The following is a 12,834-nucleotide window of genomic DNA, read 5'->3' as shown; positions in this document are numbered from 1 at the left end:
GGCGGGTGGATCATAAGTTCAGGAGATTGAGACCATCCTGGCCAACATGGTGAAACCCCGTCTCTACTAAAAATACAAAAACTAGCTGGGTGTGATGGCACGTGCCTGTAATCCCAGCTACTCGGGAAGCTGAGGCATGAGAATCACTTGAACCCAGGAGGCAGAAGTTGCAGTGAGCTGAGATTACGCCACTGCACTCTAGCCTGATGATAGAGCAAGACTCTGTATTAAAAAAAAAAGAGAGAGAGAGAGAGAGAACGACCAGGAGTTAATTAGACTTCAGAAAGAAGGAAGGGTTATAGAAGAGAGAGATGGAAGTAGGGCATTCCAGACAGAGGGAATGGTATGAACAGAGGGCAAATTCCAACTTTAACCCATGGACAAAGGAATCACCAAAGGGTATTAAATCAGACAGTTTATGGTCAAAATTGTGGGTAGCTTCTCATTTAAGTGCCAGAGGTATTTTCAAATGGGGATATAAACATTTGTTTGTAGTTTGCATAGAAGGAGACAAAGCCAGGAGGCAGTAGGTGACAAGGAGTGAACTAAAATAAATCTTCAAAATGGACTTAAAGGCCTGTTTTGTTCTGTTTGAGAAGGAGTTTCGCTCTTTCACCCAGGGTGGAGTGCAATGGTGAGATCTTGGCTCACTGCAACCTCTGCCATCGGAGTTCAAAGGATTCTCCTGCCTCAGCCTCCCAAGTAGCTGGGATTACAGGTGTAACCATACTCAGCTAATTTTTGTATTTTTAGTAGAGACGGGGTTTTGCCATGTTGGCCAGGCTGATCCCAAACTCCTGACCTCAGGTGATCCACCTGCCTACACCTCCCAAAGTGGTAGGATTACAGGCATAAGTCACCGTGCCTGGCCTAAAGACCTTTTTGAGAATGATATATGAGTATGATGTATGAGTGAGGGGGGATACAAGATTATGGGGATATGGCATCATGGAGACTGGAGTTCATACATGCAATTTTAGTGAGTTCATATACCCTTACAAGTTCATTCTTTTCCTTTTATAAATTAAACTTTTTTTTTTGTAGAGATGGGGTCTCACATTGTTGTCAGGCTGATCTTGAACTCCTAGGTTCAAGCAATCCTCCTGCCGCAACCTCCCAAAGCACTGGCATTATGGGTATGAGCCACTGCACCCGGCCCAAGCTCATTCTTTAACTCCAGACTAAAATGCTCTAAGTACTAATAAATAAAGGTCAATGATGTAGCAACTTTGTGATAATTATTTTAATATAGATGCCATACCTTACCTTCATTTGTGTTTCTAATGGTGTTTGTGCCAAGAAAGGAGGTTGTCCCACCAACATTTCAAAAAGAATAACACCAACACTCCACCAATCACACAACTGTGTGTATCCTAAAATAAGATACCAAAGTTAGTTATTTACAAGCACTTTAAAAATGCTCAGAATACAATAAAAATTAACATTAAATCACCAATTTATATTGTAAAATTAATACTTTTATTATAAGCCTGAAAAATAAGGCATATTCTAGTGTTGTTTTGGCTGGTCTAAAGGCCTACTGAGATTTTATATGAAAGAAGTGCTTTACCTGTTCGTAGCAATACTTCAGGTGCAATATAATTGGGAGTCCCAACCAAAGAATGTGCTAAACATCGCTGGTGCTGGCGTGCAGCTCTCCGCTCTAATGGCTTCAGTCTGTCTCCACATCGACAGCTTGAGGGATCCCCCCATTCATTACTGAAATCCATGCTATCTTGCCGTGGATGGTCACCTGCACAACAAAAGAATAAATAAATAAAATCAACAAGGACAACAGTAAACCTGAAGTCTATTTAATCTTCTGACATCATGGTTTACGGTTAACAACATTCTCCCTTGTGACAAACTAAGACACAATGTATGCCAAATCATGGATGGTGTTTATTACCAATTAGAGCCTGCTTTCTGAGATGTCAATAGGAATGATTTTACACTTGAAAAAAAAAAAGCCTAAGATTTAGCAATTTATTCAGTGTTAAATAACAACAATATGAGTCATGGGGAGATTAAGAGTTTGTTATTTAGCCCACTCCCTGGTACTACTCTGGACAAACTTTCAAACAAATTAGATCAGTGTTTCATTCAATAAATGACAGTGATAAGACAAAGCTCTGGTTACATTCTAGTAGGAAAAGAAACAAAACAAACAATTACACATATAAGGAACAGTGACATACCCTACACAGAGAATCAACACAGGGTGATGTGACAAATGTGACTGGATAGCTACATAAGACTGAATGGCTAGGAAAGACCAATTGAGAAGGTGACATCAGCTAAATCTTAAAAAAACAAGAAGGACTCAACCATTTAAAAATCAGGTTTAGGTATTCCACACAGAAATAACAGCAACAGAGAGAAGAACAGTGCAGCTGATAGAAGGGAGAACTGTAGGAAATGGGGCAAGAACTGTAAGAAATGCAGTAGGAACAAATACACATGGGTTTTGCAAGCAATAGAAATGGTCTGCCTTTTACTTCAAGTAAAGGGAAAAGATATTGGAGAGTTTGAAGCAAGAAGATAATAATATCTGATTTATGCTTAAAAAAAAGAGTTCTTTATGAGCCATGTGAAGTTTGAAAGGTCTATTTGAAATCCATGTGAAGACAGACAGGAAGCAGTTGGATAGAGAAATTATGAATTTCAGAGAAAGGCCATTTCTGGAGACAGAGATTTGGAAGTCATTAACATATAGATGGCAAGAAGTCACCTAGAATATAAGAAATTAATATTTATTATATTTATATAATATTTATCTGGGATGTTTGATTAAAATATGATTTCCCTTTGGGAGGCCGAGGTGGGTGGATAATGAGGTCAAGAGATTGAGACTATCCTGGCCAACATGGTGAAACCCCATCTCTACTAAAAATATAAAAATTAGTTGGGTGTGGTGGCGTGTGTCTGTAATTCCAACTACTCAGGAGGCTGAGGCAGGAGAATCGCTTGAACCCAGGAGATGGAGGTTGCAGTAAGCCGAGATTGCGCCATGGCACTCCAGCCTGGCAACAGACCAAGACTCTGTCTCAAAACAAACAAACAAAACAACAACAAGAACAAAAAGATTTCTATGCCCCAGTGAAGACTTTTGATCAAAAGACAGGAATAGAGCCTAGGAATCATGTTTTTAAGAAGCTTTCCAGGTAATAATTCAGTCGAATCTGGGGAGACACTAAATTCCACTATGTCAAACATTAAAGTAAGTTCAACTGTCTCAGTTCTACCCATTTTAATGTCAATCTACTTGTGTTCACAGAAGCACAGGAGGCCAATACTTACCTTAGAGAATTGTTGTGAGCATATTAGAATATATTGTTAAGCACCTAGTACATAGTATTTAACAAATGTTAGATTGACTTACACTTCCATTAGTGCTTGGAGGGATCTTGGTGAGGCAGTGTGGTGTAGTAGAAATAACATGAGCCCTGAAATCAGACAAACCTGTGTTCAAAGCCTAGCCCTTACACTTGATTTCTGTCTGACCCTGGGCAAGTTACTTCATCTAACTAGGCCTCAGTTTCTTCATCCTGCCTCACAGTGACATTGTGAGGATAAAATAGGATCAAGGATCATGAAGTGTTTAGGGTTATATAAGTTGTGTAATAGTCACGTAATGGAATCCTAAATAGCAGTGAAAATAAATGTTACATGTAATAACATGGAGGAACCTCAAACAAGTCAACACAAAGAATATATATAGATTAAATTTAAATAAAGGTTAAAGAGTAGGCAAAATGAAATAATATATTATTTAGAGACATATACATTTGTAATAAAAGTATCAATAAAAGAACCTATTATAAAGTTCTGAAATAATAATTATCTCTGTGGAGGAGAAAAGGGGAAGTGATTGTTTAGGGGCTTCTAAAGTACTGATAGTCTACTTCTTCAACTGAATGATGGATATGAGGATTCATTAAAAAATTATTTTTAAAATGTTATTTGGGATATAAATGATGAATTGATGGGTGCTGACGAGTTGATGGGTGCAGCACACCAACATGGCACAAGTATACATATGTAACAAACCTGCACGTTATGCACATGTACCCTAGAACTTAAAGTATAAAAAAAAAAAAAAAAAAGTTATTTGGCCAGGCGCAGGGGCTCACACCTGTAATCTCAGCACTTTGGGAGGCTGAGGCAGGTGGATCACCTTCAGGAGTTTGAGATCAGCCTGGCCAACATGGCGAAACCCCATCTCTACTAAAAATACAAAAATTAACTGGGCATGGTGGCGGGTGCTTGTAATCCCAGCTACTCGGGAGGCTGAGGCAGGAGAATCACTTGAACCCAGGACGGGGAGGTTGCAGTGAGCTGAGATCGCGCCACTGCACTCCAGCCTGTGTGACAGAGCAATACACCATCAAAAAAAAAAGTTATTTGTCTGACATATTCACAAATAAAATGTAAAAGGTGTGACTCAAAAAATGTTAATGATATTTAGAAAGAATCAAGTCTAGCACATTCTTTCATTTTGTAAGTCTAAGTGCCTAAAGGATTCACCCAAGTTTATCCAACAGAATCAAGATCTGACCCACATCTTCTGGCTCTCATCCAGTGATGATATCATCTTATAATTACTACATCAATAAATTACATTAGTATGAACAAACTAAAATAAATTTGATGAGTTTACTTACCACTCTGATAGTACTTAGAATCGTGTGTCCATCTGAAGCCAGTGCAGAGGCCAAAGTCAGTCAATTTAATATGACCATCACGATCAATCAAAATATTATCAGGTTTAATATCTCTATGAATAAAACCCATTTTATGAACACTTTCAACTGCACAGGTTAGTTCTGCTATGTAGAATCGTGCCAGATTTTCTGGAAAGATGCCCATTCTAATTAATAGGCTCATCATATCACCCCCAGGAATGTAGTCCATTACAAAGTATAAATTGTCCTTATCTTGGAATGAATAATACAGACGAACTACCCATTCATTGTCAGCTTCAGCCAGGATATCTCTCTCAGCTTTAACATGAGCAACTTGATTTCGAAGAAGAACATCTTTCTTTCGAAGAGTTTTTGTTGCATACAAAGCCTTGGTATCTACTTTTCTTGCTAGGCAGACTTCACCAAATGCTCCTATTCCTAGTGTCTTTATTTTCACAAACATAGATTTGTCCATTTTAGCCCTTTTAAGACGGATGTAATTAGATTCTTTTTGGCAAAGCATCTTTCTCATCTGATCCTGGGCATCTTGAGATAATCCAACCTAGGCAAATAAACTAGATGTTAAATAAGAATTATCTTCTTCAATATTGAATATTAAGAAATAGCTTGGAAAAACTTCAGGCATATATTTAAAGGTTAAATACATAATTTTTAATAAAGCATGTTAGAAATCTAGAAAACATTTCAAAGGAAATTAATGATCAAAAGTGCAGCCTAAGGGGTAGTTAAAAGGATATTCAAAGTGAATACATATGCAAATTCAGCTGTGGAGCGCAAGAAGAGGGTACCAGATGAGTAAGCTTTCTACTCTTCTCTAATGCACTCCAAAAAAAAAAAAAAAAAAAAAAAGAGAGAGAGAGAGAGAGAGAGAGAGAAAAAAAAAAAAAAAAAAAGGTTCTCAATGTGCAACAAACACCTGTTAACATGCATCTTCATTTATCTCTCTGTTATATGCTTCTCTTGGTGGAATTTCTAGGCCTCAAATATTCTTCCTCCTATTTTGTCCTTCATGAAAAAAAAAATTCTTCCACTCCAGGTTCATTTATTCTAAAAAATTAATGTACCAAAGAACAACAAAACAATACCTTTTCTAACCCACCAATCCTTTCCCCATTCTCAATAAATACATAATAGTCATTAATAATCTTTCCTTTTCTCTTTTTCAGGGCATTAGAGTAAAGGTGCGACTCACAGCCCACCACTAACACAAATTGCAAAGGGTTTCTCCTACTTCGAAAAGAACAACCTGGTTGTTCACAAGATATCCTTTGGATATTTAGGAATACTTCAAAGAATAGTCGGTGTGACTCATGAATATATCAAAAAATAGATTAAAAACAAAAACTAACTTCTAAGTATTATAGATATGGAATGCCTGGATTTAAAAGGGAGAAACATTTTTGGCTAACTAATAAAGAATTAATTAAAGGGTTTAAATAGAAAAGAAATTCAATTGGAAAAGTGGGGTCTAATTCTAGAAATACAAGACTAAAATAGAGCAACCACATGCTTCTGTTAGGATTCATATTTGCATGCAAAATCTTTTAAGGGTGGCATGCCAGACTTAGTTCAGAACTGTTTCTCTTAAAATCTTACTTGCCTACACAGTAATGGAGACTACAGAAGTCAGCAAAGCTTCCAACACCATAAAAGTTTAAATCAGCTATTAGTGAAAGTGAAGAGGAAAAAGGAAAAATAAACTAAGAAAATACACATAGACAGACTTTAGTAAGAAATCCTAAGAACTAAAATATGAATAAGTCATAGAAATTATTATGGTATTTCTCATTTAATAAAATATAAAATGGAAACAATACTGTAAAATCAGATTTGGAAAAATCATTTTATAAGAATGGTTCTCTCAAGTATATATATAAAGGAGTTTAATCACAAGGTTAATAAGCCTCTTGGATTGTGAGTGACAGATGTAAGATTAGGAGTCAAATCTTTGAACTGTAAGCATATGATAAAAACAGTAATAGGCGGGTGCGGTGGCTCACGCCTGTAATCCCAGCACTTTGGGAGGCAGACGCGGGTGGGTCATGGGGTCAAGAGATCAAGAGCAGCCTGGCCAACATGGCAAAACCCCGCTTCTACTAAAAATAAAAAATTAGATCGGTGTGGTGACGGGCGCTTGTAGTCCCAGCTACTGGGGAGGCTGAGGAAGGAGAACTGTGGAGGCTGCAGTGAGCCGAGATGGCGCCACTGCACTCCAGCCTGGCGACAGAGCGAGACTCCGTCTCAAAAAAAAAAAAAAAAAAAGATGATGATCGTACTACCTTAATATCTAGTGAAGAGATCTATGTGAAATGACAACACAGATTAAAATGTTTACTTATTCTGATCTCCCTTTTAGTGCAGTTTGACTAAATAATTTCAGCACATTTTTCTCTAGTATATTATAAAAATGAAATGAGAAGGGAGAAATAACTGAAGGGAATTTCTTTTACACTTTCTAGTAAGATCTATGTGATGAATAAACCCATAAACTCCAAATTTTCTACAAGTAAAAGGAATTGTTTCATAAGTATATCAAGAGATGAGACTCACATATTTCTTTTTTTTTTTTGAGATGGAGTCTCGCTCTGTCGCCCAGGCTGGAGTACAATGGCGCGATCTCGGCTCACTGCAACTGCCACCTCCCAGGTTCACGACATTCTCCTGACTCAGCCTCCCCAGTAGTTGGGACTACAGGCGCCTGCCACCACGCCCGGCTGATTTTTTTTCGTACTTTTAGTAGAGACGAGGTTTCACCGTGTTAGGCAGGATGGTCTCAATCTCCTGACCTCATGATCTGCCGGCCTCGGCCTTCCAAAGTGCTGGGATTACAGGCGTGAGCCACCGTGCCCGGCTTGAGACCCACAAATTTCTAGTTTATGTTTAAATATTGTAAGATAATGTATAAAACCTAGAAAACAACCCTTCCTCCAATTTTCATATAAAGGTATTATGTACACCTAAACTATATACTGCAAATTATATTTTTCTTAATTTACACAAGATTTTATTAGAGGATATTCTGAGTAAATCTTGAAATACTAAAAAAAAGCTACAATCAAAAGCACTTTAATATTTATTCACTTTTAAATTCTGTAACTGATAATATATTGTATTCAGCTATAAAAAAAGAAAAATACTGGAGCACAATATTTTAAAATAAACACCAAGCAAATGGATTTTAAGTATAAAAATGGACATTTTAAAAGGTTTTACCCGCATCATTTCATTCTCTAATTGTTTTTTACGATGTAGACGCTGCTGATGAGATTTGAGTACATTTTCTACATGTTGCTCCATAAAGAATTTAAATGCTTGAGGAGAATAACTTTGAATACGAGATTCCCTTCGCTCTTCATCTTTCTTGTTTTTCCTAACAGTAATGGGTGAAGTTGTAATCTGTTTCTTTTCTTTATCCCCACTATCAACATTTTCATAACTCTTTTCACTCTCATCTTCCTTGGGCAAGCTTGGCTGATCCTCTTTGCTAGGCTTACTGATTGATTCATATGGAGGAACAGATGGGTTTTGGTGCAGCAGATGTTTTGGGTAGGGTGGTGGTGGTCCTTGATAGTTTGGAGCTTCAGCAACAGGTGGCATCACAGTCACATTTGAAGCGGTTCCCTCAGGAAAAGGACTGGGTTGAACAGTTTGAATTGGCTGTGGTATCCAAGAAGGGTGTGTAGGTGCTAAAGCAGTCTGTAGCTCTGGTTTTAATACACGCATGCTTTTCACAGGCTGTTGAATAGGAGCTGGTGTAATTGCAGTGACTGTTGTAGCGGAAGGCTGAGAATTAGCAGAGTGACTTGCTCTATTTCCTAATGGGTTATTAAAAGAATTTGACCTCACTGGTATGTTAGGTTGCCATGTAGGGATTTCATGCCCACTGCTCGGGGATGACTGGGCTGGAGCAGAAGATGACTGAGGCCAATTTGTTTGCAGTCCAGGTACATTAATGTTATACAGTTCCATGTTATGACTATTTCTGTTTGGCACCATCATAGACTGAGGAATATTTCCATTTGTATATGACGAAGGAGCAGCAGATCCCCCTGTTTGTAAAGCAGAAGGGCTTTGTCCATTAGTTGCAGTCAGAGGATATGGAGGTGGTGGCTGCCGATTCACAGTGCCAGCAGGGACAACATTTTGGTGTATCATGAAATCAGTTTGTCCAGTACCATTCTGCATTCCAGGTCTCCCTGATGGAAAGTTAAATTTGCTAGAACTCTGCATGATGATTGGTTGTCTGCCAACAGGAACAGAACTAATGCCTCTCTGTCCCTGATTAGAAGGATTCATGGGGGAAGTATTGAGAGGTGGTGGAGGATAGCCCTCTTGCCATGCCCCAGGTGGGACAGGAGAGATTCGGGAGATTACGTATTCCATGTTTCCAGAATAGCGTTTTGTTTGAGAGTTTGGTTCCCATGAAGGGGGAGGTGGAGTTGTACCTCTTGGAGGGGGAGTCTGGCCTCTTGGAGGTGGCGGAGGAGTAACACTCCTTACTTGAGGTGGAGGTGGGGGGTTCACTCTCTGTCCGTTGCTGGGGTGAGCTTGAGCAAATGCTGTTATACCAGATCCAGACAAAGGTCTTCCTACATCTGTCTGTGAGTTGGGACTCTCAGAATGATAGGCCACACTTTCTCCTAGTGGTTGGCCATGCCTCTGAGGAACTAAGGATTCTTTAGAACCTTTCCAGCTCTGTTTGCGGTTAACTGATTGTTGCACATTTCCTATGGTTATAAGAGAGATAAAGAGGAAAAAGAATCATGTTTTCAACCTCTTATTTTTGAAAAGTTTGCAATTCTGATACTACAAATGATACTCAATTCTCTTTCAAGAATTATAAAAATATAAAAAAATTCAAGTGATCTCTTGTACAAAATGGTGACTGTAGTTAATAACGTATTGTACTCCTGAAAACTGCTAAGAGAGTAGATTTTAAGTGTTCTCACTACAAAAAAATGATATGTGAGGTAATAATACATGTTATTTAGCTCAATTTAGCAGAAAAATAAAAAAGAGTTATAAAAATAAAATTTCAGTAAGTGGTTTCCTTTCACCTTTTAAAATTTTATTTACTTTTGACCGGGCGTGGTGGCTCACACTTGTAATCCCAGCACTTTGGGAGGCTGAGGTGGGTGGATTGCTTGAGCCCAGGAGTTTCAGACCAGCCTGGGCAACATGGTGAAGTCCCATCTCTACTGAAAACACAAAAATGAGCCAGGTGTGGTGGCACGTGCCTGTAGTCCCAGCTACTAGGGAGGCTGAGGTTGAAGGACTGCTTGAACTTGGGTGGTAGAGGTTGCAATGAGCCGAGATAATGCCACTGTACTCCAGCATGGGAGATAGAGTGAGACCTTGTATCAAAAAAAAAAAAAAAAAAGTATTCTTGACTGATGGCTCAAAATTCACAAAGTACAATATCATACTTCTGTCCTTTAGCCGACCGATCTTTAATAAGGTACTTCAGGGATATAAATATACAAGTTAGTACTATAGTATAGTACTACAGTATAGTAGTACTATAGTATAGTATAGTACATCCTATATGTACTACTACTATGCCTAGGTTTTTTCATTAAACAAAATGAAGATTGTATCAGTATAGAAAGTATTTCCTCACTTTAAAAAAATGTTACCATTGTTTTTCACCTTACGGATATACCCTAATTTATTTAATCAGTTCCTTCACTGATGGACATTTAGGTTATTCTCAGTCTTTTGCTTTATACATTAAAAAAAAAATGCAGCAATGAAAAATTTTGAACAGGCCAGGTGTTGTGGCTCAGGCCTGTAATCCCGGCACTTTGGGAGACTGAGGTAGAAGGATCACTTGAGGCCAGGAGTTTGAGACCAGCCTGGCCAACACGGCGAAACCCCATCTCTACTGAAAATACAAAAAAATTAGCTAGGCGTGGTAGTGTGCACCTACAGTCCCAGCCACTCGGGAGGCTGAGGCAGGAGAATTGCTTGAACCCAGGAGGCCAACGCAGCAGTGAACTGAGATTGTGCCACTGCACTCCAGCCTGGGTGACAGTGCAAGACTCCATCTCAAAAAAAAAAAAAAATGTTTTTTGAACAGATATAGTTTCATATATATGCATGCATATTTGTAGATAAATTATTAGAGGTGGCATTATTAAGCCAAAGGGCGTATCTATTTGTAATATTCATAGCTAGTACTGATTTTAAATATATTTAAATATATATATATTTAAATTGAAACAGAGTCTCACTTTGTCACCCAGGTTAGAGTGCAGTGGCACAGACTCACTGCAACCTCCACCTCCCGGGTTCAAGTGATTCTCCTTCCTCAGCCTCCCGAGCAGCTGGGACTACAGGCACACGCCACCACGTCCAGCTAATTTTTGTAATTTTAGTACAGATGGGGCTTCGCCATGTTGGCCAGACTGGTCTTAAACTCCCGACCTCAAGTGATCTGCCCACCTCAGCCTTCCGAAGTGCTGGGATTATAGGTGTGACCCACTGCGCCTGACCTTTTAATATGGTTTTTAAAACAGAAAAAGATAGTAGGCTATAATTAGCTGAGCATTAAATAAGGTATAGATTTTACAGAAACTGTCTTTAATGGAATTTCCGATCAATAAAACAAGCAAAAAAATAAACAATACCAAAAAAAGAGAAGTATTTAAAATAGAATAGTCCAGCCACTTAGGAAAAACATACAAGATACATTGGTATAAAGACAATACACATATACATTCCAGAAGGACTAAAGGTTTAAATATTAAAGATGAAATCATGTAAGCACTAGAAAAAAAGAAAAGACCATTCAATAATATTGGGGTACCTCTAGCAAATGTCTGCCCAGGCATGACAAAAGTAGAGATCTAAATACAAACACTCATTACCATTAAAAAACAAAACAAAAAAGAATACTAACAAATTTGAAAGCTCAACATTATCCTGGGCAAAAATATATCTAACAACACATCTGAGAAAAAAAGTGGTAAAATGTGGTGAATGTTCACAATGTTCAGTTTAACAATCCCTTTCATCTAGGCGGGGCAGCATTTGGGGGTCTATATTCTCAAAGGAGGAGCCAGACGAAAAGCAGGTAAGTAAATAATGTTTGGGGAACATATCATTCTGGATAAACCGGACAAGTCCTCTGGCCATCAGGCTCTTTCTCACTTTCCTCAGACGGCCAGGTGAAGTCAAATACACCATGTCACTCATTCAGCTTTTAGAGTATACAGTCACCGCTGTTGTTCTGCGCCTCCCACAGAGCTCTCCATATTCTTCCACTTCCCAAACCTTTCCACTATGTCCTCTGAATCCACCTGGCTCCACAGCCAGCAAATGTGCCTAATCGGTAACCCCTCCTCCAAGCTTTCCTGCACCTTCTTGAAGCTGGTTTTCTTCTGCTGATATTACTTTCCTTTCTGCCCTTTGAAATTAAGGTTTTCTTTAAAAATAACCTGGCGAAAAGATGGAGTTCTAACATTTGTTCTTACAGGTTTGATATTATTCCTTTAAAAAAGCCAGCTCTTTTGAAGTTCATGCTATGTGGGAGGCCACACTCACTAATTCCTCTCACCTAATGAGCTCCTACCTATTTGCTCTGCTTCATTCAGCCACAGCTTCAGCATTCAGTCTACCCTAAGCCCCGCCTTCATCCTGTAACCTCCATATCCACGAGAACAAACCATCTATTGCCCTCATATCTCAGCTTCTTGACGTCCCCTCTTCCACTCCACATCAAGTATCATTCTCATGACTGTATTTCAAATTTTGGTATCACTCATATCTGCTAGTTTCAGAATCACTTCTTTAAGGTTTATATGTTTATACTCCCAGACCACAACTTCTTCTCTTTTGTTTACTCCTACTGCAAAAGTTTTTAAACTTTATTAAGTAGCAACCTTACCAAGATCTCCAAGATTTTTTTTTTTTTTTGAGACAGAGTCTCGCTCTGTTGCCCAGACTGGAGTGCGCTGGCATGATCTCGACTCAATGAAACCTCTGCCTCCCGGGTTTAAGCGATTCTTCTGCCTCAGTCCCGTGTGGCTGGGATTACAGGCAGGTGCCACCACACCCAGCTAATTTTTGTATTTTCAGTAGAAATGGGGTTTCACCATGTTGGTCAGGCTGGTCTTGAACTCCTGAC

At 38.8% G+C, this 12,834-nt stretch overlaps 1 protein-coding gene across 2 annotated transcripts in view; it reads right to left on the bottom strand.

The window, feature by feature from the left end:
- The window catches only part of LATS1 (large tumor suppressor kinase 1), a 73,118-nt gene that overhangs the window by 17,487 nt on the left and 42,797 nt on the right, over window positions 1-12,834 (bottom strand). For both annotated transcript variants that reach the window (XM_011947377.1, XM_011947378.1), the window contains 4 exons: window positions 7,920-9,433; window positions 4,665-5,247; window positions 1,571-1,753; window positions 1,267-1,373 (listed from right to left, as the gene is read on the bottom strand). In XM_011947377.1, coding sequence (XP_011802767.1) covers window positions 1,267-1,373; window positions 1,571-1,753; window positions 4,665-5,247; window positions 7,920-9,433 — 2,387 coding nt within the window. The remainder of the gene's footprint in view (window positions 1-1,266; window positions 1,374-1,570; window positions 1,754-4,664; window positions 5,248-7,919; window positions 9,434-12,834) is intronic.

This window comes from Colobus angolensis, unplaced genomic scaffold (assembly GCF_000951035.1).
Source record: "Colobus angolensis palliatus isolate OR3802 unplaced genomic scaffold, Cang.pa_1.0 Scaffold263, whole genome shotgun sequence".
NCBI lineage: Eukaryota > Metazoa > Chordata > Mammalia > Primates > Cercopithecidae > Colobus > Colobus angolensis.
Note: the sequence above shows the minus strand (reverse complement) of the source record. Positions and strands in the feature narration are given on the sequence as shown.